This window comes from Poromitra crassiceps, assembly GCF_964638095.1.
Source record: "Poromitra crassiceps genome assembly, chromosome: 12".
Lineage (NCBI taxonomy): Eukaryota > Metazoa > Chordata > Actinopteri > Beryciformes > Melamphaidae > Poromitra > Poromitra crassiceps.
The window spans coordinates 12,964,682-12,992,181 of NC_139632.1; the positions used below are offsets into that span (position 1 = coordinate 12,964,682).

Consider the following 27,500-nt stretch of genomic DNA (forward strand, 5'->3'; position numbering starts at 1 on the left):
ATGTTAATTGATGAGTGATACATGCGGTACGGAAAAATTACGCAGCTGTTCTATTCTTGTCGGATCCCGCGTACGTCTGACAGATTACATGAGTGTGGGGTCTGTTAGCAGCCGTACCGCATCTGTTCCGGAGGCGATGTACATTAGCCCTTAGATTTAGGATATGGTGATATGACATAAGTGTTGTCTTTTCCTGGTTTTAAAGGCTGCATTACAGTAACGTGATGTAATTGTCTGAACTCATCACCACACTGTTCTTGCGGTTCTATTATTTACCTTCCTTTACCCACTTAGTCATTATTTCCACATTAAGCTGCGAACATGTTACCATGTCAGCGTCGACTTGGAGCGTTCCCAGCAGTGGCTAGACCTATACTCTCAACGTCAGCTTGACGAGCGCGTCGCAGGGGAGTCCCCTGCAGAATGAGTAGATTGTGTGATTTCACTAGGACTTCAATGACTAGAAGTTAGCCCAAGGAGAGAATGTAGTGTAGTGCATATACCTGCTCATAGCTTTCAATATTTAGTGAAAGCACCAATAGTCAGAGATGGAAACCCCGTCTTTGTATTTTATTTTGATCACAGTCTTGTTTGAATCAAATAGCTTGTGACATCTCTGTGACATGTGGCTTTGCCTTAGTTACAACTGAACATTTTGCCCACTTTATAGAAAATACAGAGATATTATTATGTATGTATCATCATCAGCCTAACAATACAGAGACATTATTTTTGGTCCATATATATCCCAGCCCTCCCCTCCCCCATTTTATCTTCCTATCTTGGTATCTCTCACTGTCACTGCGCCCCCCCCCCCCCCCCCCCCCTCACACACACACACACACACACACACACACACACACACACACACACACACACACACGCACACACATGCACACACACACACACACACACACACACACACACACACACACACGGGCATACATGTATCCTTAAACATATGTGCATGTAGACAGACACTGGCACACTCCCCTCTTGTCCTGCCAACACACATATGCTTTTAGCAGCTTGCATACTGTCCCCTCATAATCTATCAGACAGCTCTTGGCATTGAATCTACAACATCTACTGTCTCTATGCTTTTTCTGCTGTTTCTTTGCATTTCTCCCCGGCCCTCCCAGCACAGCACAGGGCCCTCCCAGCGCAGCACAGGGCCCTCCCAGCACAGCACAGGGCCTCCCAGCACAGCACAGGGCCCTCCCAGCACAGCACAGGGCCCTCCCAGCACAGCACAGGGCCCTCCCAGCACAGCACAGCACAGGGCCCTCCCAGCACAGCACAGCACAGGGCCCTCCCAGCACAGCACAGGGGCCCTCCCAGCACAGCCAGGGCCCTCCCAGCACAAGGCCTTCCCAGGCAGCACAGCCAGGGCCTCAGCACAGGGCCCTCCTAGCACAGCACAGGGCCCTCCTAGAACAGCACAGCCAGGACCCTCCCAGCACAGCACAGCGCCCTCCTTTGCACAGCACAGGGCCCTCCCAGCACAGCACAGCACAGCACAGGGCCCTCCCAGCACAGCCAGGACCCTCCCAGCACAGCACAGGGCCCTCCTTCGAACAGCACAGCACAGGGCCCTCCCAGCACAGCACAGCACAGCACAGGGCCCTCCCAGCACAGCCAGGACCCTCCCAGCACAGCACAGGGCCCTCCCAGCACAGCACAGGGCCCTCCCAGCACAGCCAGGGCCCTCCCAGCACAGCACAGGGCCCTCCCAGCACAGGAAGTAAACACTGTTTAACGAGAGTAACTTGGTTGTTTGGAGGCGACGACAAGTCTGTGGTCAGTAAATGAAGCTAATAGAGTCATATCAAAGCCAGTCGGTTTCTCTCTCTCCTTTCTCTTCTCTTAAAGGGATACGCCAACTTTGTGGGAGTTTTGCCCATTTGCAATATCGCCCACACATAACCAAGATACATGTGTTTGGTGATTTTGAACGGCTGTACCGTTTTCACCAATTAATTGGCGATGCTAACTGGATGAGTGTAGCTGACTGTATACTGTACAGAGAGGGACAGTAAAGACGTGTATGTTGGTTATGTGTGGGCGATATAGCAAATGGGCAAAGCTCCCAAAAAGTTGGCGTATCCCTTTAACCTCGCCCTCCTTGTCCACCATCATGGTTGGTTGTGGTGTGAAGCGGCTGGCCCTGTCGGCTTCAGCACTCTGCTAGTTTGACAGAGAGCAGACAGACAGACAGACAGGTAGGTGGACAGACAGGTGGACAGGCAGGCAGACAGACAGACAGGTGGACAGACAGACAGACAGACAGGTGAACAGACAGACAGACAGACATACAGACAGACAGGTGGACAGACAGACAGGTGGACAGACAGGTGGACAGACAGACAGACAGACAGACAGGTGGACAGACAGACAGACAGACAGACAGGTGAACAGCCAGACAGGTGGACAGACAGACAGACAGACAGACAGGTGGACAGATAGACAGACAGACAGGTGGACAGACAGGCAGCCCACACCCCACCACCCCCATCCAGTTCTCAGCCCTCTTTTGTCTGCCTGTCCTGCAGAATTACCTCTCTGGTTGTGGTCTCCTAATTGCTCTGGACCCTGCAGAGACGGGAGACAGACTAGGCACGGCACGGGGATTCAGAAGGGGAGAGAGAGGAGGGTGAGAAGTGAGGTTGGATAGGGGGTCTCCGGAGCCCCCCCCTCCTCTGCTCGCTCACCCTCCCTCCCTGCTTTTTCTCTCTGTAGTTCTTTCCTCCGGGCAGACTTGCCATTAAACACGTGTGTTCATTTGTACTCTCCAGCCTCCCGTCCAGCTCTTGGTGACCCACTCACATCTGGCCCCGCTGGTGAAGACAACGCTATAGACGGCCCCCTTAACAACACTTACACACGCACGCTTTGTGCACATACACACACACACACACACACACACACAGGCACTGACGCACATGCAGCTCCTCTGCTCCTGCGGTCGCTTTGTAAAATCCATTTTTGGAAGGAGACGTCGATATTCTGAAGACATAGCAGGCAGACTCTATGGGTGACTGTGTCCTTTTGTCAAATCATCACATCAAATTAATGATACTGTATAGACAAAAACAGGCTACTTTTAGTGACATTTTTGTATCTAACCACCCTTGGAGAAAATTGACACGAGATTCAGAACTTGAATCTCAAAGTGAGTAATTCTCACTCCCTGATGCCTTAAGAGGCGCCCTAGCATCACATTATGCTTTTCTTGTTTCTATGATAATCACATTTTGTACTGAAAAACACATGTAAATGCTGGGAATTTGAAAAAAGTAATGTTTTCTTTGTTTCCAAAACATTTGGAAAAAGCCCATAAATCATATGTGTATTTGTATCCGTGCATATTGATACGGATATATATATTAGGGGTGTCAAAAATAATCGATTATAAGATGCATCGCGATGCGGACGTGCACGATTCTGCATCGATTCACAAATGTCAAAAATCGATTATAAAAAAAAAAAAATTATAATCAAGTAAAATATAATGGAAGTACATGCAGTTGTTTATTTTAATTATGGATCATAATCCAATGCAATTCCAAATGCACTTTTATTTTAAAAGTAGCCACACAGTGAGAAAAAGAAAGTGAGAAAAAATAAATCATGTATTGCGGAAAAAAGTGATGCATCGATTTAAGCCGGTGCACCGAGATGCATCGATAATCGTAATCGAATCGAATCGTAGCCCTCTGAATTGTAATCGAATCGTGAGGCCAGTGAAGATTCACAGCCCTAATATATATATATATATATATATACAGTATATATACATATATATAAAAAGAACATCGCACAATACCGATATGATTGCCGATATATTGTGCATCTCTATCAAATATGATGTGTTTTGGCAATTGCCCCCGAATCGGTAAATATTCTAGGTCTTAATCTGCTCCCTCTTTTCTCCTCAGGCACCTCTGCAGCCACCTCCGGGGTCCGTGGCGTCCGCGGCGGCGGCTGCTGCCGCGGCAGCAGCAGCGGCGTCTGGGACGCCCCAGTCACTGAAACTAACCTACCCAGAAACTCTGGACCGCATCAAGGAGGAGTTCCAGTTCCTTCAAACCCAGTACCACAGGTGTGTGTGTGTGTGGGTGTGGGGCCGTGTCGGTGTCCACTTCAGAGCCAGTTTAACTGATCCGTCTCAGACTTTCTCTCGCTCCCTTGCCTCATGTACGCAGTACGCACGCACATATTCATATTCATACACACCCATATTCACACTCTTTTTAATCCAGTTATAACGAGTCCATTGAGATCGCCTTCCAAGGAGAGAGAGAGAGAGAGGAGAGAGAGGAGAGAGAGAGAGAGAGAGAGAGAGAGAGAGAGAGAGAGAGAGAGAGAGAGAGAGAGAGAGAGAGAGAGAGAGAGAGAGAGAGAGAGAGAGAACGAACGAACTTGCATTCTCCATCTCCTCCTTTTACATCAGGCTGAATAGGGCCATTTCTGGACATTTGTATCCATAGTTGTAATGTTGTGCACTGGGATATTCTGGCTTAGAGAGGAAGCATTTTCGGATGGATGGATGGATTCTTTTCAAAATCAGTTGCTATACAGTATGCACACACTAGCACTGGTACTGTAGAAGTGAATGTGCAGGGCAGGCTACTATGCACTCTGTGTGTGTGTGTGTGTGTAGGGCACGCTTGATGTGCAGGAATGTGTCCAGAATGCTTTTGAATCTGGGACTGGCTGTGGTGCCCCAGCCCTTTCTCCCTCCCTCACCCTTTCTCTCTGTCTCTGTTCTCTTGGCACACCTTCACAGGACCCCCTTCCTCCACACACACACACACACACACACACACACACACACACACACACACACACACACACACACTTTTCTCCCCTGCTTTGATTCAGTCGGCCAGGATCTCCCCTCCCTCCCCTCTACTCCCCCCTTCAACTTCTATTGTATGGCCCCCTTTCCCATCTCCACCTAACCCCCCCCCCCCCCCCTGTCCCTCCCTAGTACACACAGACACTGCTGTGTGTGTGTGTGTGTGTGTGTGTGTGTGTGTGTGTGTGTGTGTGTGTGTGTGTGTGCCGCCCCCATCCTCCTGTCCTTCCTGCTTGCCACAAGCTGAACACCTGGCAGTCAGACAGCACGGAGGAGACCTGGCTGATTCAGACATACCTCTGGATGGTCCCAGCAGCTCAGATTAGCCCCACACCCAGCACAGACAGCGCTGAAGGCTAGGTCTAGGTCTACGATGCTGGCCAGCTCTTAGCCTTCAAATTAGAAAACAGGCATTTATTTGAGACATTTGGAATGTCCACATGACTTAAGAGTTGTGGGAGAACTTTATGAAAAAGTGTGTGTCCCTCTAGACTGTTTTCACAGGAGTGTGTGAGGCTGTGGTTTACACTACAGTGAGGGGTTCATGGTTGCGGCGTGCCGTGGACACCTCTTAAAACACCATACGCCCATCCTACGCTGAAGCAACGCAGCGCGGAGGCACTTTCATTTCAGCGTCCTCGTTAACAAGTGAGACCTGATCATGGCCTCTTTTTTCAAGGCGTGAAGTCAATGCAAGTTGTGAGGGGGGGGCAGGGCAGCGCCGGGCAAAACAGAGCGAGGCGTTTGGCCGTGGAGCAGAACAGAGGGGTTCTGGTGTGAATGGCAAGGCTCCTGCTGGAAGCTTCTGAGATGCTTGTGGTGTGAACCAACCGTTAGCCGTTGTAAAATCACTGTAGTAGAACATGTAGAACCATGGGACCATGGTTCTATTGCTTCATTTGAAACCTAGCTTATTTCCTGTCAGCTATTGTATTACGAAATACTGTAACAGGAAGTAAGCTAGGGGCAATTTAGAATGTTGATTGTGATGCAGGCGGCCAATCCCTTTGTCTCTGTCATTGATGGATTTTTAGTTGTACATGCGTTGTGTATTTGGGTGTGTGTGTGTATGCTTGTGAACATGTTGCCTTCCTTTTTAAGTGTCCACAGAAAGCATTTTTTCATGGCGGAGCGCTTTGGATATTAAAGATATGAATGCCCAGAGCACTTCCAAAGCGCATATACACACAGACAGCCGCCTCTTCCTCCATTTTGAATGGTCGGTCGAAAAAAGTCACATGGATGATCAGCGCTCTTCTCCAAAAGTAGAAATGTTTTCTACCTGAGGCGCCCAGAGCACTCCGCTCGGAAACGCTAAGCCGCAGAGAGCGCTGAAACGCCAGGCGCGCTGCTGGGCAGAGGAGTGCTCCTAGAACGTCTTTACCAGGCGCGCTGCTGGGCAGAGGAGTGCTCCTAGTACGTCTTTACCAGAGAAAACGAAGTGCAGAAAGATGCTGGTAGCTCAGAAAACCACTTTCCTAAAGCCATCCTTCATCCTTCTGTGTTATTGAGGTTGACAGGAAACACTAAGGGCTCTGTAAGTTCGCATTCCTCCATAAGATAGACATTTAAAACAAATGTCATTTTATCATAACACACGAAGTATAGGTTGTCATATCGTCTAACACTATGTTGTTTTAGCACTGGAAGGCTAACACCGTTGTTTTAGCACTGGGAGGCTAAACACTGTTGTTTTAGCACTGGGAGGGTAACACTGTTGGTTTAGCACTGGGAGGGTAACACTATGTTAGTTTTAGCACTGGGAGGCTAACACCGTTTGTTTTAGCACTGGGAGGGTAACACTATGTTTTAGCACTGGGAGGCTAACACGGTTGGTTTAGCACTGGGAGGCTAAACATTGTTGTTTTAGCACTGGGAGGCTAACACTGTTGTTTTAGCACTGGGAGGCTAACACTGTGTTTTAGCACTGGGAGGCTAACACTGTGTTGTTTTAGCACTAGGAGGCTAACACTGTGTTGTTTTAGCACTGGGAGGCTAACACTGTGTTGTTTTAGCACTGGGAGGCTAACACTGTGTTGTTTTAGCACTAGGAGGCTAACCCTGTGTTGTTTTAGCACTAGGAGGCTAACACTGTTGGTTTAGCACTGGGAGGCTAACACTGTGTTGTTTTAGCACTGGAAGGCTAACACTGTTGGTTTAGCACTGGAAGGCTAACACTGTGTTGTTTTAGCACTGGGAGGCTAAGACACTGTTGTTTTAGCACTGGGAGGCTAACACTGTTGTTTTAGCACTGGGAGGCTAACACTGTTGGTTTAGCACTGGGAGGCTAACACTGTTGGTTTAGCACTGGAAGGCTAACACTGTGTTGTTTTAGCACTGGGAGGCTAACACTGTGTTGTTTAGCACTGGGAGGCTAACACTGTGTTGTTTTAGCACTGGGAGGCTAACACTGTGTTGTTTTAGCACTGGGAGGCTAACACTGTGTTGTTTTAGCACTGGGAGGCTAACACTGTGTTGTTTTAGCACTGGGAGGCTAACACTGTGTTGTTTAGCACTGGGAGGCTAACACTGTTGTTTTAGCAGGCCTATGGTTTGCAAGGAGGATTGTCGAGCTGTCCTAGGTTGCTCAACGCACGAAGACGGGACTCCTTTTACAGACAGCGCAGATTACTAACTCTAACTTAATGCCAGCTTTAGTAATTCTTTATCCATAACAACTGTTGTGCAACAATTGGTACTTAAACTATCCGACTGTGCTAAAAGATGGTTCCTTTCCCCGTGTGCTTGTTTGTCAGATGTATCTTTTAATCCCACAGTAATGTGTATGACCCTGTTGAAAATGGAATGACTGGTTTGGCTTGCTGGTAATTGCATATAATCATCGGGTGAGCTTGAGCTTCTGCTAATGCTACGCCATAGGGACAAAGCAGCAACAATATATGTACAGTATATATTTAATGGAGAAAATTGTTGCTGGTGTAAATTTAAGTTCATTTCAGATGTCGGTCTGCTATTACTGCTGCTGATTTAGCGCTTACCAAGGCTGATTTTCTTAAATAAATGATTTTTGACTTTCAATAATAAAAGTCGATCTTGATAATAAAAACAATTATAAAATTCAAAATTCATTGCCCGTCCTTAGGCCGTGTGTCCATCTCGTGTCTTTTTCCGACCGTTAAATGCTGGAAGTACGCTGGGAAGCGCTGATCTCAGTGCACAATTATACAAGGAAGCAGTCTGAAACTAACATTAGTTCAGTGCGGTAGTAGCTTGATAGCTGATACACACATACAGAGTGATTTAGCTCAACACTCACCAGAAATATCTATAGTGTCTAGCCAATCTGCTCCCACAATTGAGCCTTTCTGTCTCTGTTGCATGATTAAGTTGCCAGAAAAGCAGCATCCGACACCAGCGTCTTTCTGAAAAGTTAAAATATTTTCAGCTGGAAGCGCTGGGAGTCGGGCGCACAAAAACGCCGGAGCGCTGTGAAAATAGACACACTTTCTCTAGACGTCTGTGTGCGCCCGCATACGCTCTCCTCCCATTGGAAACAACTGAAAAAAGACACCGGAGCTGATGAAAAGACGCTAGATGGACACAGGCCCTTAGTTTGCACCAATCAGCGTCCTATGAGGCAGCTGTGGGTGGGCTTTAGGTGTGATGCCAGCAAGGGCAAACCCACGATAGAGCCCGTGATAGACAGATGGTTCACCCAATCGCCTGGCACAGGTATTTTTTGAAAGTGCCTGCCCTTTGAAACGGTTTCCTGAGCAACTCGTTCCCAGATGGTTATGTGAAAACAAACTGTCTGGCAGCATCAGGTTAGTGATCACCAGGGAGCCAATCATGCATGTGACATGTCAACTTCATGTGGGCTATATACTACTTTACTTTCAGGTCATAAAACCACCTCTGGCACAAACACACAAGTTATCCTTTAACATTGGAACCGGTGCAGTAAAACTAGGGCCGTATGATTTGATTGGAGAGGGGGCGGGGTCTTGCGTGGGACCCTTACGTCGCCTCACAAATTGGTTAACATGTTGAAGAGGCTGGCTGAGAATTTGGCCAAAAATAAAATGGAATTTGGGAAAAAATCTGAGGGATTTCGTATGCAATAAGTAAAACCGCTTGACTCTTCCGTAACGGTGCAAGGCTCTGAAACCGTCGGATGCCACTTTGCTTCCTAAAACCTAAGGCTGCGTGTCCACATAGCGTTTGTCAGTGTCCCAGCAGCACTAACCACCTGCGTAACGTAACATAACGTAACGTAACGTTAGCTCTCAGTGTTTCCCTTACATTGATCTGTTTGTGGCGGTACACCACAAATAGATTTTGACCACCACAAATAGATTTTGACTTCCACATGTTCATTTCAACTAGTTGACATCTCCCGCTCCTGCTTTAGGGCTTATATAAGTATTGTCTTGCCCGGCTGGAAAAAGCGGTTTACATCACGCAGTGCTTTTCTGAAAAGTTGAACATTTCTCAGCTTTTGAAAGCGCTCCGCTCTGACTGAAGAAGAAAAAAACGCCGCCTCCAGGCAGCGCCCATCGGGAGGGGCCGCCATTTGTGCACGCTTCGCGTTACTCTTTTATAGAGCCCGACCGATACTGGATTTTTGAGGCCGATACCGATATTAGGGAGTAAAACATTTCCGATATCGATATATCGGCCGATATTCGTATATTATATTTACACATTATATTACACTTGACAAAGATAGGACTTGACATGACCTGAGATATGTAATGTAGGCAGGATATTTTACAGCTTATCAATAATACTTTATTGTCCAAAATGACATCAGGAATTTATTTAATTATAATAACTAGAAATACAAAAATAGAACAAATATAAAATGTAACTTGAGTTAAGAAAAAATATCAAATATACACAACATGCTGTCTATAACTTAAAAAAAAAAAAAAAATATCGGCCAACATATCGGGCGATACCGATATATCGTTATCGGCCAATATCGGCCGATAATATCGGTGGACCGATATAATATCGGTCGGGCTCTAGTCTTTTAACGAGGACAGGGCACTGGAGCCGAGACAAAGAAGCTAAGTGGACACGCACGCTGCCTAACCCTGAAAAAGCGAGTTTGGCAGCAGTCTGGCAGACAGATAGTGTTCAGTAAGATTAGCAGCGGCCTTGTTTAGTCCTATAGCCAGAGATCCTCCTCTGATCACACACTGCACCTCATGTAACCAGACTCGCTCGCACACTAATCACACTGCAAGGAAAACATGACCTGTACACCCAGAGGGACGCACGCACACACACACACACACACACACACACAGACACAACACACACGGACGCACGCACACAGACACAACACACACGGACTCACGCACACAGACACAACACACACGGACTCACGCACACAGACACAACACACACACACACACATGGACACACACACACGGACACACTCGGAGCGATGCACATGCTTGTAACACTCAGGTGATGATCTGGGCACAGACGCAGATAGATGTGGTGTGGAAATAGCAGGGCTTAGCTGTGTGTTTTGGCTGCAGAGAAGGTGGCTGCATTCTGATAGATGTTGGATTTAGACGGCAGGAAAGAGACGGAGGAACCAGATTAGCACTGATGAGCTGCGGGTATCAGGTGTGCGTGTGTGTGTGTGTGTGTGTGGGTGTGTGTGTGGGCAGGAAAGAAGATAGCATATCTATATTTGTGTCACTGGTTGGTTTTGACTTGGCATTTCTGGTGTTGAGGGATAACAAGAAAGTTATGTGAAGCTCAAGACAGGAAAGGGTTAATTAATCAAAAGGACATCGGAGTGGACCTATTCTGCTTTTGTGTGTGTGTGTGTGTGTGTGTTGGCTATCTAAACAGGCTGTAATCAGCAGACTGAGGGGAGACAGGAGGAGCTGCTGACACAGAGCTCTCATTACTGTAATTCTCCCTCTCTCTACACACAATCGCTTGTGCGTGTGTGTGTGTGTGCGCGCGCACACACACACACACACACACACACACACACACACACACACACACACACACACACACACACTCTGTTCCCAGCTTTTTGCTATGACCACCATATGCCTGTGTGTGTGCACGCGTTTGAGCGTACGAGTGTGTGCGTAGTGCGTGGCGTGCGCGCGTGTGTGTGTGTGGTCTGTAGTGTAAGATAGGCTCTCCACTCGGCACTAACATGCTGCCACTCACCACTTGAGAGCTCCTCCACTCCTCTCTGCCCAAAAACTGTGCAGTCTAGTAACTGTTGCCGCACACACACACACACACACACACACACACACACACACACACACACACACACACACACACACACACACGTTCTTGGTCTGTGTGTGTGTGTGTGTGTGTGTGTGTGTGTTATGCCACGTAGACTTTAGCGTACCGTAAAACTTCAAATAAACACTGAGTCCCAAATAGCAGCCGGGTATTTTTTCATTACGGTATGTTTTTGTGTTGCGCTCAGACTGAATTCACAGTCACTTACGGTAATGACGTGAGCAGTACGTGTTGTTGACGTAAGTCAGTCTGGTTTGGCAAGAGGAGAGATTTGAGTAGGCTATACCGGTACTTTCTCCCCCGTCAGACAGTTTTAGCTTTGATTCTACATAACGGACATGTTTCAAGTAAGCATACTGTATTGTTTGATGCTACGGACTGTACGGACGGAGTCAACCTGTTGGCTGGTTTCCATAAAGACCAGATGGGGGATTTGGATTCGACTGGATCCAACGCTGATTGGCTGAAGGAGTTGTCTGTCAAGGCAAGTACACCCGCCCGACTTCCACCCACTGCTAAACACTGGCTTAAAGCTAGAGGCCAGATGTTCTGGTAGAACGAAATTAAATGTGAGTTCACGTGACCGCCCGGCTGGTTTAGCAGGCTAGTGTGTGTCTTGACCGGCTGGTTTAGCAGGCTAGTGTGTGTCTTGACCGGCTGGTTTAGCAGGCTAGTGTGTGTCTTGACAGGCTGGTTTAGCAGGCTAGTGTGTGTCTTGACAGGCTGGTTTAGCAGGCTAGTGTGTGTCTTGACCGGCTGGTTTAGCAGGCTACTGTGTGTCTTGACAGGCTGGTTTAGCAGGCTACTGTGTGTCTTGACAGGCTGGTTTAGCAGGCTAGTGTGTGTCTTGACCGGCTGGTTTAGCAGGCTAGTGTGTGTCTTGACCGGCTGGTTTAGCAGGCTAGTGTGTGTCTTGACCGGCTGGTTTAGCAGGCTAGTGTGTGTCTTGTCTGGGTCCAGACGTAGGAATCCGCCCACTCCACAGAGTTGAGTTTGGCTTCTTCTGATCTGGCATAAAGATATGCAAATGCATTTTCTCCGGTTGCATCCGCGATTCACCAATCAGCACCGAGGAGGACTCAACGAATGGCCAATCAGTGTCGATAAACAGCCCAACGGGCGGGACTAAGCCGTTGTCAAGCGGTTGTCAAGACTGCGCTGAGGAGTAATAACAATGGCCGCCGCCTGCTATCGAGGCTGTTTTAAATTGATTAAAAAGTGCCAATTACTTTGAAATTTGAACGGCACACTGCTTGGAGGGCATTTATTCAAAGGGGAGATGCTTTTTTTTTACATTCTCCCGACTGGAGTAACTAACGTAAAATCCAATATACGTTGGTCTCTAGTGATTGGTTGGAATTCCCCTGGGGGGATGCCCTCATAGAAATAACATAAATGAGTGTAACGATTTGACAATTCAGTCTGATATCAGGCTAGCATGCATCTATACTGGGATAGAAAAGTCTGAATATTCCTGGATGCTGTGTTTTACTGCCGGTCTGTCACTCACTAAACGGTGAAATTATATATTTGCTTTAGAGAGGGCTGAGGGTTTGTGGTTTGTTTATGGATGTGTGTGCATTTTATTCGTGGGTTTGTCTGTGTGACACAACCTCCCCCTGTACTCTGTGTGTGTGTGTGTGTGTGTGTGTGTGTGCGTGTGTGTGTGCGTGTGTGTGTGTGTGTGCGTGTGTGTGTGTGCACGCGTGTTTATACGGTTATGAAAGAGCAGCGCCTACAGTGAATTCCCAGAGTCTGGCAGCAGGGAGGGGTATGGTTGGCCAGCTATTGTGCGACAAGATCCCAGCTTTGTTTAGTGTGTGTGTGTGTGTGTGTGTGTGCGTGTGTGCGCGTGTTTGCTCTTGTACACGCCCTTGAGAGATGATGAAAGACTACACGGTCGAGTTGGGTGGGTCTCTGCTGTGTGTGTGTTTGTGTGAGTGGGTTTGTGTGTGAGTGAGAGAGTGTGAGTTTGAAGTGGGGAGAGAGAGAGAGAGAGAGAGAGGAGCCAAAGGTTTTCCAGTGTTGTAGTGGAGCAGAGAGGAAAGGCTCATTAATAGTTAATGAGATGTAAAGCGAACATGCACATACCTGGGGGGGGGGGGGTAAACGGCCCCGGCACTTCAAAGGCGAGACGCCAATGTTGCCAGATTGGGCGGTTTTCCGCCATTTGGGCTGTTATTGGTTGCATTGTGCGGTGGGGATTTGGGGAAATGGGCTTGGGCCGTTTTACAGAGTGGCTTGTTTCCATAGACCTGCATTTGCTTGGGTGGTTTTGTGTGCATTTTGGCAGTTTTTGAACGATCGATCTTTGGGGCTGGAAACCATCCGCTGTATCTGGCAACACTGCACTGGCGCAGTCACTATAGCTCCCACGCAATGTGTGTGCATATGTATGTTTGTTTGTGTATATACCGTAGCCTACTTTCCCCGCTGATGCCTCTATATTTGTTGTAGGATTTTGTAGGTGAAGGTGGCCGTTTGCCTAGACCTGCACGGGCTATCTATCTCTAAAGCCAATTCAAGTCCTCAATCAATGCTGAAATCACAATTGATAGCAGCGTGCCAGAATCAATAGGGATCAATAGGTTAGAGATTGCACTGTTTCTGCAGTCCTTCTCTTCTCACAAGTGCCTTTTTGTGGAAAGAAAAATCAATGTTTGCTTGCATTTTCAGGAATACACGTTTTCTGGAAAATAAAATATGGCTCCTTTTTTATAGTAAAATAGTCAGTGTGAGTGAGAATAGTGAAAGTGTCGTCGTTAAGGAGAATGCACACTGGCCTGGTAATGGAAGAGTTGACGTCTTAACAACACCCTGTAGCCTTCTCCACCTCCTCGTCTAAACAGGCACTGGGCACATCTCGACACAGTGCAGGATCTTAATTAGGTGCTCACTATCTGTGGCTGCTCGTTAAGTGTGTGTGTGTGTGTGTGTGGATATGTGCCTGTGTGTGCTCCATTTGTGTCTATTTAGGGGGTGTGTGTGTGGGGCGGGGGTTGCATCACATTCACATCAGGTTTCTGTATGCCTGCCTGGATACTCGTGTGTGTGTGTGTGTGTGTGCGTGTGCGTGTGCGCGTGCGTGGGTGCGTGCGTGCGTTAGGGATGCACAATCCACTTTTTTCACTTCCGATCCGATTCCGATACCTGAATTTGGATATCTGCCGGTACCGATATTATGCCGATACCGATATGTTTCTTGAATATACAGTAGGCTATAGGCAAAGATTTGGCCAATTAAAGATTTTTTTTTAAATATACCTTGCAAAAAGCAGACAAAATTAAGAAAATATACAAGGCAAAGAAGGATACTATTATACATGGGCAAATTACGACCAGCGTGTGCGGCCCGTGCTGGAATTGCAAAAAAAAACAAAAAAAACATTTGTTTTTCCAGATCCGATCTGTGAATTAGTGCCATATCTGCACCCGATACCGATATTGGATCGGAGCGGCCCTATCCCTAGTTAGGGATGCACGGTGATATCATAATATATATAAAGGCTTTGAAATGAAATATCGGCATCGGCCCGAAATGAACGTTTCAGCCGATATGACAGGCCAATAAAATGACGCCTTAATTATGCCGAATGCTGGATGCTTGACGAATGCTTTACTAAATACTTCACTAAATACTTAGAGATTGTTTGAAAGAAAATGTGACATAAATAATGTGACATGTTTTACATAACCTAAGTTGAAGTAGTTCTCTTATGTGTGCATTTTGAAAAGCACTGTATTTACATGATGCCTACATCTGCCAGTGGGCCGTCATGATAAGAGGAGGCAAATCATGTGTTTATTCCATGACAGGAGAGACTTGATGCTCTCTGACATTCGGTGGAAAACGTGCACATCGGTATTTGCAGTCGGCCAAAAGAGTTGGAAAATATCTGCATATGAGATATTGTAAAAAAAAACACTATTGTGCATCCTTACTTTAACACGTTCAGTGCCAGCGACGCCATATGGCGTCATTAGAAATTTACCGTACAGTGCCAGCGACGCCAAATGGCGTCATAACTCCAAATTGTTTTTTTGACGGGGGGGTGTCGATCTAAGCTTCTTACGTCGCCTCTAACAATATTGTAGCTATTGGAGGTCGATAACCTATTTTACAAACCCATTAGGTGGCGACAGCACTCTCCTGATCAGAGAAAAAGGAGCCAAACACACAGAAATAGTCACTGGGAAAAAGGAGGAAATCGCATCGCATCCGTCCGTATGCATCGACGTGCAGAAGCACAACGAGCACAACGCCAGCTGTGCCCAGAGCAGCAGCATCCGCTGTCACAACTGAGCACCTTCATGTACGCTGCAACAGCACATTGACATAATCAGCATTATTATTCCGAACTGGAAGCATGCCAGCCCGTGACAAACACACGCGGAACCAAAAAGCTGAATATCGCGCACCATTCACTGTGTGTGCGCAGCAAACTCAGCAGAGACTGAGAGCCACCAGGCACATAAGACACACCCAGGAGGCGTGTGCAGTTGAGGGGGGGGGGGGGGGGAGCACGCAGAGCAGCAGAGCAGCATACACTTCACCCAGACAGACCCAGACATCAGAAAATTAGCTTCAGAGTCAGAGATGTGCTTGAAATGTTTAATTTCACAAAAGGCTCGTTATCTCAGCTCGTAGAAAAAAAGGTATGTTTTTCGTTCAATCAGGCTATCTTCTCCGGCTCATAACTAAAGAACGGAAAATGGGATCAATAAACTTTTTTTTGCAGGTGATAGAAGAGAGTCTCATCGTTATTTGTGCGTGTTCAGTGTTTACATAGTAATTATTAAAAAAATTATATGACTGTTTTAAAATGCATTGCGGCCTATGTGGCACAGCAAGCAACCTTTTGCCCAAGGGCCGTGGCACTGAAAGTGTTAAGTAAGTGTGTGTGTGTGTGCGTGTGTGTGTGTGTGTGTGTGCGTGCTGGGTGTGTGTGTGTGTGTGTGTATGGGTGCGTGTGTGCGCGTGCGCGACTGCACGCGCGTTTGTGTGTATGCGTGCGTGTGTGTGTCTGTCTGTGTGTGCGTGCTTCGTGTGCAGCACTGACAGAGTTGTCTGAGGGCTGCCTGGCAGGCTGCAGATTTGTAGTACGTTGGGCTGACCATCTTATCTCCTGTCACCACCAGCCAGAGATTGGAGGAACCGAGCCCACCGTGACGTGCACGTGCACGTGCACGCGCACACACAACACACAACACACGCACACTCACACACACACACACACACCGATACACAGTCATATCTCCCCCTTTTTTTTTTTTGCTCTCTCTCTTGCTTGCTCACCCGTCCACTCTCACTCAATCTTGTTTTCTCGCTCTGCCCTGTCTTTCTCTCTCCCCCTCTCTCTCTCTCTCTCTCTCTCTCTCTGCCCCCCCCCCCCTCTGTGAATGGTGCTGAGCCAAGGACTAATTATTACAGGCAATCATTTCTACATGAAATACTCACTCCCTGCTCAGTGCTCTCCTTCCCTCCCTACTACACTCTACACTCCCCAGTCTACGCACCCCCCCCCCACACACACACACACACACATTTATGCTCCCGCAGTCACACACACGCACACACACACACACACACACACACACACACACACACACACACACACACACACACACACACACACACACACACACACACACACACACACACACACACACAGTGATTTCCATTCCTTGAAGTCCATGTTGTGGCTAATGGCTGGCTATTGCTTTGTGAGTATGACCTTGGGGGCCTTGCTGTAGTACAGGTGTCTGTGTCCTCAAAATACCCCCACCCCCACCCCCATGTCACTTCTCCTTATTCCTTAATTGCATGGCTGACTGCTCATCAAACAATCTGATAGGTGTGTGTGTGTGTGTGTGTGTGTGTGTGTGTGTGTGTGTGTGAGTGCGTGTGTGCGCGCGCGCGCGAACAAGTGGTCCTTTTCCAGCATCTCAAACTAGAGCCCCTTTACTCTCTAAATGACCTGCTAGTATTCAGTAGCATTGTTTGAATCCATCCTTAACTCATTGAGTGCCAATGACGTCTAAAGACGTCAATTGCGTTTTTTGACGGTGGGACGTGGATCAAAGCCTGATGCATCTCCTGTAAAAATATGGGGGATGTTGAAGGTGTATAAGCTATTTTACGGACCCATTAGGTGGCGACAGTGCTCTCCAGATTAGAGAAAGGTGAGGAAAAACAGCAGAAGAAGCCGTGATGAAACGGAAACCGATGCATGCTGGAGCCAGAGCCGTATAGATTGCTCTGGCTGGAGCGAACGTTAGCTGTGAACAGCAGCCAATCCGCTCCCACAACTGAGCCCCTCTGTCTCTGCTGCGATAGTTTCTCCACACGATTAGCCGCCAGAAAAGGAGCACCCGACACCGAAAAGCCAAACCATTCTCAGCGGGGACTGCTGAGATTGGTTTGGCTTTTCGGTGTCGCGCTGGGAGCCGGCGCACAAAAACGGCGGAGCGCTCCGAAAATAGACGCTGGTGCGTGTTAGGCTGTGTGTTAGTGTGGGGATGAGTTTCTCCCAGCTCCGGCATGCAGGCTGTGTGTTAGTGTGGGGGTGAGTTTTTCCCAGCTCCAGCATGCAGGCTGTGTGTTAGTGTGGGGATGAGTTTATCCCAGCTCCAGCAGGAAGAGATTCGTCGCCTGACGCAGGTAGCAGAGATTCGAGCAGAGCTACCAGAGACACTCCCACGGAGGAGGAGTTTGCAGTTGATGGGGGTGGGGCACGCAGGGCACCACACAGCTACACCACGTCACTACATCAGAAAATATTAGCTTCAGAGTCAGTGATGTGCTTGAAATGCTTCATTTCACAAAAGGCTCATTATCTCAGCTTCTAGTTTGAAACGTCTGTTTTTGGTGAAACCAACCTCTGTAATACTGCTGATAACTAAAGAACGGAAAATGATATCAATAAACTTTTTTTTGCTGATGATACAAGAGAGTCTCATCGTTCTTTCTTCTCATCATCTGTCTGTCTGTCTGTCTGTCTGTGGGCGGTGTCTGTCTGTCTGTCTGTGGGCGGTGTCTGTCTGTGGGGGGCGTCTGTCTGTCTGTGGGGGGCATCTGTCTGTCTGTGGCAGGCGTCTGTCTGTGGGGGGCGCCTGTCTGTCTGTGGGGGGCGCCTGTCTGTCTGTGGGGGTGTCTGTCTGTGGGGGGCGTCTGTCTGTTGGGGGCACCTGTCTGTCTGTGGGGGGCGCCTGTCTGTCTGTCTGTGGGGGTGTCTGTCTGTGGGGGGCGTCTGTCTGTCTGTGGGGGGCGTCTGTCTGTCTGTGTGTGCTTCTACTCACGGCTTCTTCTCCAAGCTCGTCCCAAGTTTAAGTACTGATGAACGCACGCGCACACACACACACACACACACACACACACACGCACGCACACACGCGCACACACACACACACACGATGGCAGCAATAGTTCTCAGAAAGCTCAGCCGCGGGTGACTTGTGCCGAGAGGCAATTCCACTGTAATAAAATCTATTGGGTGGGGGTGGGTGTGTGGGGGGGGGGGATTTAATCCTCACTTCCCTCCACCCTCACACACCCTCTCCACTCTTCCTCTCTTCCTCCCTCCCTCCCTCCTCCCTCCCTCCTCCGTCCCTCTTCTCCTCAACTGGCTGGCAATGATAAATGAGTCAATTATGGGTGTGTGTGCGCGCGGCGCTGGCGGATGGGGCGGTTATTACCTGTTGCGGCTGGGGGTAATGTTGCGGTATTAATCATATTCTAATTTTCCTCCACCAAACGACCCCCCCTCCACACCTCACCCCACCCCCACACGCTGGCAACCCCCGCATCAATCTATCTGCCGCCCGCAAACAAGTCAGCGTAAACCGCCCAGGGCCCAAAATATACTGCCTCTCTGGGGAGGGGGCGGGCAGGGGGTAGGGCCCGGTGTGTGTGTGTGTGTGTGTGTGTCTGTGTGTGTGTGTGAGAGAGAGAGATGGAGAGTTGCAGAGGTAACGAGGGAGGTGTTTGTGTGTTTGCACCCGATGCATGAGCAGTGCACAGTCAGAAATGGCACCGTGTGCAGCCATTGGTTTATCCAGTTTTAGAGGACGCTTGGGACCGTCGTCGTGGGTGCAGGGGAGAGACACCGAGAGGACAGACCGAAATATAGGACACAGGGGACTGAGGGGACAAAGTGTTTGGCTGCCACCTCCTCAAGGAGAAGTGTGCGTGTGCGTGTGTGTGTGTGCGTGTGTGTGTGTGTGACACACCGTGCCAAGCCTCGTGGTATCTGTAGGTCACACTCATGATTACTTGGCTCTGGGACAGACAGGCTGGGCGACAGACGCGGGTCACGTCCCACCTGGAGTATTGGAAGTGTTAGAAGGGAGTGATCGGCACAGACAAACAGGAAGTGGAGGAGGGAGTGATCGGCACAGACAAACAGGAAGTGGAGGAGGGAGTGATCGGCACAGAGAAACAGGAGGTGGAGGAGGGAGTGATCATAGATATTATATTATTATAGATGAGTCACCACAGGCTCCACCAATTCTAACAAATGGTAGCAGCAAGTCTCCGAAATGGGCGTGGTCAACCATTGACTCAGACCTGCCGAGGCATGTCCTTGGAAAACCATGGGCAAAACCCACGTGACAAAATGACAGGAAGTGAGTTGAAGTTGGGCCGTCTGGAGTGATCGGCACAGAGAAACAGGAAGTGTAAGAGTGAGTGATCGGCACAGAGAAACAGGAAGTGTACTAGGAGGGAGTGATCGGCACAGAGAAACAGGCAGTCTTTAATATTAGTGATAGTAGATGGGGCAACTGCACAATGGCACTCTTGACCCACTTAACCAGAGGCTTGGACTAGCTCAGTGAAACTTGGCAAAGTGTGTGTGTTGTAGAAGATGAAAGAGGGGGGGGGCAGGCAGGTAATTGAGGAGAAGGAAGCGACAGAATGAGGAGTGGAGGGCACAGGGAGAGATAGAGAAAATTGTCCAAGGGAGGGAGAGAGCGAGAGAGAGAGAGAGAGAGAGAGAGGGAGAATACCAGGGAGAGAGAGGAGAGAGAGAGAGAACCAGGGAGAGAGAGAGAGAGGGAGAGAACCAGGGAGAGAGAGAGAGAGAGAGGGAGAGAACCAGGGAGAGAGAGAAGGAGAGAGAGAGAGGAGAGGGGAGTGGATGTGGCTGACTGCAGTCTTGGCTGGCTTTCAGGCTCCAGTGTGAGTTTGTCTATTTCTGCTCTGCTCTGAGGTGATAATGGGCTGTCAGCACCCCAGCCACCCTGCTCTCTCTCCTCCCCTGTGTGTGTGTGTGTGTGTGTGTGTGTGTGTGTGTGTGTGTGTGTGTGTGTGTGTGTGTGTGTGTGTGTGTGTGTGTGTGTGTGTGTGTGTGTGTGAGAGTGAGAGATTATTTATGTGTGCAAGTGAGGAGGGAGTAATTTGTTGTCATGTTGCTAATTGCGGTCTGTATTTTTATTTGGAGTATGATGCAAACCAAAGGCCTACAGTAAGACTCCTCCTCTCCTCTCCTCTCGCAGTTTGAAGCTGGAATGTGAGAAACTGGCCACAGAAAAGACGGAGATCCAGAGACACTACGTTATGGTGAGACACACACACACACACACACACACACACTCCGCATACACTCACAAGTGTGTTGCCAAGACCGCTGAATCCCCTTCATCTGCTAACAGCTGCCAAACGACACCCACTGAAAACCACATGCAAGACCACACACACGCGCACACACACACACACACACACACACACACACACACACACACACACACACACACACATTATAGGCCTGCAGAATAAACAGCACTTACATGGGCGTGCGATCTGTGTGCTTGTGTTTGCGAGCATTTCTGTTTGTGTCTGGGAGTTATTCTGTGGGTGCGTGTGTGTACATGAACACACGGGCATGTCTGTGTGTGTGGAGTCAGTGAATTCACCTAAACTTAGTCTATCCACACAAAACACAAAACCAGTCATTCACACAGATGGCCTAAAAAGATGACTGTCACTAAAGCTGACTAGTTTGCATCGCTGTGTTAATTTAAAGTGTCATCACATATTTGTTGTTTATAAATGATCAAAGACATCTACATGCCTGATGTGCATCTAATCCTGTGTATTCTGCACTGCAGCTGTGTGCCGTCATCGGTTCCTAAAATAAAACGTCCACCAGCTTGGCTAAGTTCGTATTTTCGTGCCTGAAAGCAGTCCCTGAAGGCATCACAGCACAGGAAGGCAGTGAGCTCGATTTGTAAGAATACGCGTGGTGCTTCCTCAAACTGTTGCACGATTAATCGTATTTTCATCGTCGTCGCGATACCAACATGTGCAATAATAAACACATCGCAAAGACTGCCTGAAACGCAATGAATAACAAAAATCGATGTATTAACATGCACCATGCGCCCCGCCGCCAAAGCCCAAACACGGTGTGTGTAGTTGCAGCTGGAGTCGGTAACAGATGCAGGCATTTCCCCCTTCAATGTTTAAACCTTCCTTTATAGAAGATGACTGAAAGACAGCCGTTGGACGACAAGGTAGAACAAATGAATTGGTGTGTGGAAACTCTGTAGGCTACAGACCCACACTGCATGTTCAGTCGCACTGAAGCTGCACTACAAGTTTAAATTAATTGCCTAATTCCAGTAACATTACTTCACATGACTTAAGTGAACTTGAATATTTGTTTATTTATCGCAAGTGATATCGTCATCTCAATATTAAACGATGTTATCGCACACCACAGATTGTCCTCATATCGTGCAGGCTTACTATGTTGTAGCGAGCCGACCAGAACGCGCACCTGGCACACAAAACAAGACGTACGGCATTAAATATCGTGTTTAGAGAGTTGTTGTTCGCTACCTCCGTGCTGTGTGCTATGTGGATAAAATTCCTGACGATAACGTACCGTTTGAAATGTTCATTATCATTAAAACCATGTTACAGTATTACCGTGTTACCTTGATTACAACCCTTTGAAAAACACGGTAAATACCGTCCAACATCAAAGTTAGCTCCCAGACGCAGGCGCGCAATCATGGAGAAATGATTTCAGTGAGTGTATCAGTACTTCTTGAACATTTTCAGCACATTTGAACAATACCATGATAATACTGATAACCGTGATAATTTTGGTCACTATCATCGTGATATGAAATGTTCCTACCGTTTCATCTCTACCTCGTATTCACTTTATGTTCAGACCTTACAGTGAGCCAAATTCTTCCGGGTCCTTTTAACACTTCCGGCGGTCACGGCACAAAATAAGAGGGTTGTTTTTGGAGCGGACAGTGCAGGGGATAAAATAAAGAACGTAGCCTACTACTTTGAGCCGGTACACAGCAAGCAAGCGAGTATCCACTGTTAGCCAGGTCAGATAACGTTATCGTCGACAATGACGAGCACTTTCTTGTAAAACATACCTGGACTCCAACAAAGAACGCTTCAGATAGTTTTCTCTCCTCCGAGTTGCGCTCCAGCCACTAACGTCAATAAGACCCGCAGACGTTAACGTAATTCCCTGGAATGCGACACTTAACGAGCCAGTTACATGGCGTTGCATTCTTAGACATTGCCATTTGCTTTTATTTGGTATGTTACATACAGTTGGCTAAAGTATTAGTTAATTCAGAGTTAGATGATATTGGAGCAGCCAGGCATTTTATTTTATATTTATTTTTAGCCGGAAGTTTTGATACGGCCACACAACCGGGTCAAATGGCCGTGGCTACATAAGGTGAATAGACTAGAGTATATACCTGCAAGTAGGTTCTAATGTTATTAGTGGTGGGCATGTTATTGTCATCAGTGTAAAAATAGATCAGGGTTACAGCACCATGATGATGACTGCATGCGTCTTTAGCATGGTCGGCCCCGGTGGGAGTCAAACCCCAAACCCCTAGCCTGGTTAGTGTCATGCTCCACCCATCAAGCTCTACTACAGACCACTCGTTTGACCAGCGCCTCACTGGTCACCAGCGAGCCCCCTCCCACACTCCCCTGCCTGGGGCTCTGCACGGGTCAGATAGGGTGGTCTCTGAGTCTGCTGCACTGCCCACTCACTTCAGCTAGTGTGAGAAAACAAATGAAGGAGAAGCACTTTTCCCCCTGGCTTCCCTGAGCATCTCATCAGTGCTAGTGAGCGATGTTCTTCACCGTCCCCAACTGCACCATTCCAGGCAACACTGTATGAATGTAAAGTCAAGCATAGATCCTCAGCAAGTCTTACCCGGAGAAAATAAAGGCTAAAACCTCATTTGCCCCCTTTTTTTTCTTCTTCTTCTTCTTTTTCACATGCCAGCTTCCCACACGGCCAATTGTGCCTGTATGGACGCCCGACCACGCTGGAGGGAACACAGGGGCTCGAACCTGTGACCCTCCTGTTGGTAGGCAGGGAATCTACCACTGACTGCACGGTGTACCCGGACGCCCTGCAGTTCTTTGTTTTTTAGGTTGAACACCTCCAGTGTGTGTATTTACCTGTGATCAGAGGAGCCACACACAAGCACACAGCTGACTGAGGGTAGGCTGCCCATACCCACTGTGGCACACACACAGATATATGGCATCCTTGGCACAGAGCGGGTACTTGTATGGGGATTGGTGTGTGTTTGTGTGTGTGTGGTGGGGGGGTGATAGTGTGTGTGTGTGTGTGTGTGTGTGTGTGTGTGTGTGTGTGTGTGGGGCGGGGGCGGGGGGCGGTGATAGCTGGCACCAAACACAGGCCAGTTCTCCTCTCCTGGCTGATGATTTGGAGGAGTTTGGGTGTTGCTAAGCAACAGGCAAAACTTGGCACGCCGACTGCCGAGCAGAGCTGCCAGCTGCCAGGAGAGGAGAGGCGTCTTTTACGGAGGCACACACAGACAAACGCACACATAAAGAAGACCGCGCGCACGCCACACACACATCGGAACACACACACACATCGGAACACACACACTTACAGAGAAACATGCACACAAAGCACACGGATACACACGCCTACACAGTTACACACACACACACATGCGCGCGCGCGCTAACTGCCAGAGAAGATGTGTGGAGAGAGGACCCCTGCCATTGCCTCTCTCCCATCCTGCCAGGCTGTTCTGCTGCCCAACTGACAATCTCCTCTCTCCTCAAGCAGCCACGCCGAAAAGCAAATGTCAGCCTGTCACTTTCCTCAGGCATCTGACTTTAAAATGCTCTCTCTCTCTCTCTCTCCCTCTCTCGCTCTGAACGTAGAGAGACAGACACCCCCTCTCTTTCTGAAGGAAGAGAGAGAGGCAGAGAGACACTCAACTGTCTCTCTCTCTCTCTCCTCTCTCTCTCTCTCTCTCTCTCTCTCTCTCTCTCTCTCTCTGAAGGTAGAGAGAGAGGCAGAGAGACACTCAACTGTCTGTCTGTCTGTCTCTCCCTCTCTCTCTCTGAAGGTAGTGAGAGACAGAGACACTCACCTGTCTGTCTCTCTCCCTCTCTCTGAAGGTAGAGAGGCAGAGAGACACCCAACTGTCTGTCTCTCTCTCTCTCTCTCTCTCTCTCTCTCTCTCTCTCTCTCTCTCTCTCTCTGAAGGTAGAGGGAGAGGCAGAGATACACTCGTCTGTCTGTCTCTCTCCCTTTCTCTCTCTGAAGTTAGAGAGGCAGAGACACTCTCATCTGTCTGTCTGTCTCTCTCTCCTCTGAAAGTAGAGAGAGAGGCAGAGAGACACTCACCTCTCTCTCTCTGAAGGTAGAGAGAGAGGCAGAGACACTCACCCCTCTCTCTCTCTCTCTCTCTCCTCTCTCTCTCTCTCTCTCTCTGAAGGTAGAGAGAGAGGCAGAGAGACACTCAACATGTCTCTCTCTCTCTCTCTCTCTCTGAAGGTAGAGGGAGAGGCAGAGAGACACTCATCTGTCTGTCTCTCTCTCTCTCTCTCTCTCTCTCTCTCTCTCTCTGAAGGTAGAGAGGCAGAGACACTCACCTGTCTGTCTGTCTCTCTCTCTCTCTCTCTCTGAAGGTAGAGAGTAGAGCTGGGTATTGGTTCAAATTTCAAGAATCGATTCGATTCCGATTCACAAGGTTGCGAATCGATTAATTTCGATTCGATTCGATTCGATTCGATTCGATTCCGATTCGATCAATTTTCAATATTGATTTGGTTAGTGATACCAAAACGTGGTTTTTGAGCTGTACCCTGAATTACATGACTGTCCAGTTATGTAACACAGGGGTTTCCAACCAGCCAAGTAGATACATGGGGAAAAAAGTTGCAGACCTGTTGTCAATTTTAATGGTTTTAGTTACACATATATTTACTCACCACGTGGTGACAAAGGGTAAATAACAGCCTTTTCATCTGTCAATAAAGACACTTTCACAATTATGCACAGTGATTTGATTTCAGCCTATATCATTTCTAAAAGTAGATATTAATAATGATCAAACATTTCCATTCATGTAGCCTACAGTATTTATGTTTTTGTTTCAACTACAAACATAATTAAACGTCAACTTGAAACTATGTTTCAACTACCACACACAGCACAATATTTTAGCCTGTTTAGTAAAAAAAAAAAAAAAAAAAAAAAAATTTTTAATAAAAAAAAAAATCGATCTCTGGACATATGAATCGATAATCGAGGATTAAAATGAAAATCGATTAAAAATCGGAGAATCGATTTTTTGAACCCAGCCCTAGTAGAGAGAGGCAGAGAGACACTCACCTCTCTCTCTCTCTCTCTCTCTCTCTCTCTGAAGGTAGAGAGAGAGGCAGAGAGACACTCACCTGTCTGTCTGTCTGTCTGTCTCTCTCTCTCTCTCTCTCTCCCTCTCTCTCTCTCTCTCTCTCTCTGAAGGTAGAGAGAGAGGCAGAGAGACACTCGTCTGTCTGTCTCTCTCTCTCTCTCTCTGAAGGTAGAGAGAGGCAGAGAGACACTCACCTGTCTGTCTCTTGGCAGTCTGCCTGGTAGCTGGCAGTCCCCTCAGATAAAAGCGGGGGCCAAATAGCCTACATTAGACGTCATTATAGCAATATGCTGTCACCTCTCCTCTGGCCGCCTCGCCCTGGGCTCCTGCTTCCCAAACGCACCTCCAGGGTCATTTCAGTGCCTCGGCCTGCCAACAGTCAAGGTGAAATCACTGCTAACCTGCTTTTAGCCACATATTATGGCTACTTCAGGCTACACGTGCCAAGCGTACATCTGGACGACGTGTACGTTTTTTTTTTTGTTTTTTTTTTACTTTCTAGAGTTGTTCATTTTTGTGGCGAGCCACATTGTGAAATATACTTGTCTCAAAATAATGAGACAAGTATAATAATGATAATAATTCTCATTACATAATGTCACTCACAACTGATGGGAGAAATTAAATAAGGTTGCATTCCTCGTCTTGGCTTGAAGGGCTGTTGTATTTTTTTTTTATGTCATCTACACACTATTGTTTTTCTTCCTTTCTGTATTGTGTTATTGAGTTTGATTCTATTTTATGGCTTCTTCTCTCATTTCACTGTGCAAATAAACTGAGCCCACGAGTCTAACCTCATCAGAGTCAGCTGTCAAATCACAAATCATTTCAACAGTGAAGCCTTAATGAAGACTAATGCCATATATTTCACATGCCGTTTTGCTTTTCATCACTTCTAATGATTCCACGTAGGATTTCCATTCATTTTGGATGGCAAAGGTTTGTGGGGTTGTCATCACTTTTGCTATTTTTATGTATTAAGTCGGGCTTAATAACGCATTACTATCGAGCGCTTCCTATTTGTTCAGTGTATGTTCCTGAGCCCGTACAGTACATATCCATATATTCAGAAATCCCGGGAGAGAGACAATCTAGCATTACCTCCTCCGTCTGCCTGTCGAGCTCATCATATTCATGTATATACTCATGATGTCTCCCTCTGTGTTTCAGTATTACGAGATGTCCTATGGCCTTAACATTGAAATGCACAAACAGGTGAGTGAGCTGTTAGTGTGTGTGTGTGTGTGTGTGTGTGTGTCTCTCTCTCTCTCTCTGTCTCTCTCTCTCTCTCTCTCTCTCTCTCTCTCTCCCAAAGGCTTACATTATTCTCTCTGCCTCATTATTCACAAACGAGTTCTGTTAGACATGTACGCGAGCGCACACTCTAACACACACACACACACATGCGCGCGTGCGCACACACACACACACACACACACACACACACACACACACACACACCTCCCCCCGTCACTGCCTCCTTTCTTTGCCCCAATCAGCTTTATTCTGAGTATCTAATGCTTCTCAGGAAAGACAGGTTCTCTCTCTCTCTGTCTGTCTGTCTGTCTGTCTCTCTCTCTCTCTGTCTGTCTCTCTCACTCTGTCCGTCTGTCTCTCTCTCTGTGTCTCTATATCTCTCCACCCTAATGTAAGCCCTCTCTGATGGGCCTGTATAGAGTGTTATGCTGTGGAGGCGTTA

The 27,500-nt window shown here is 47.8% G+C and overlaps 1 protein-coding gene across 1 annotated transcript in view; it reads left to right on the forward strand.

Moving 5' to 3' along the window:
- tle2a (TLE family member 2, transcriptional corepressor a) overlaps window positions 1–27,500 on the forward strand; it is a 69,183-nt gene that overhangs the window by 15,279 nt on the left and 26,404 nt on the right. The window contains exons 2-4 of the mRNA XM_083647662.1: window positions 3,939–4,102; window positions 20,615–20,678; window positions 26,972–27,016. Of these exons, the coding sequence (XP_083503788.1) occupies window positions 3,939–4,102; window positions 20,615–20,678; window positions 26,972–27,016 (273 nt within the window). The remainder of the gene's footprint in view (window positions 1–3,938; window positions 4,103–20,614; window positions 20,679–26,971; window positions 27,017–27,500) is intronic.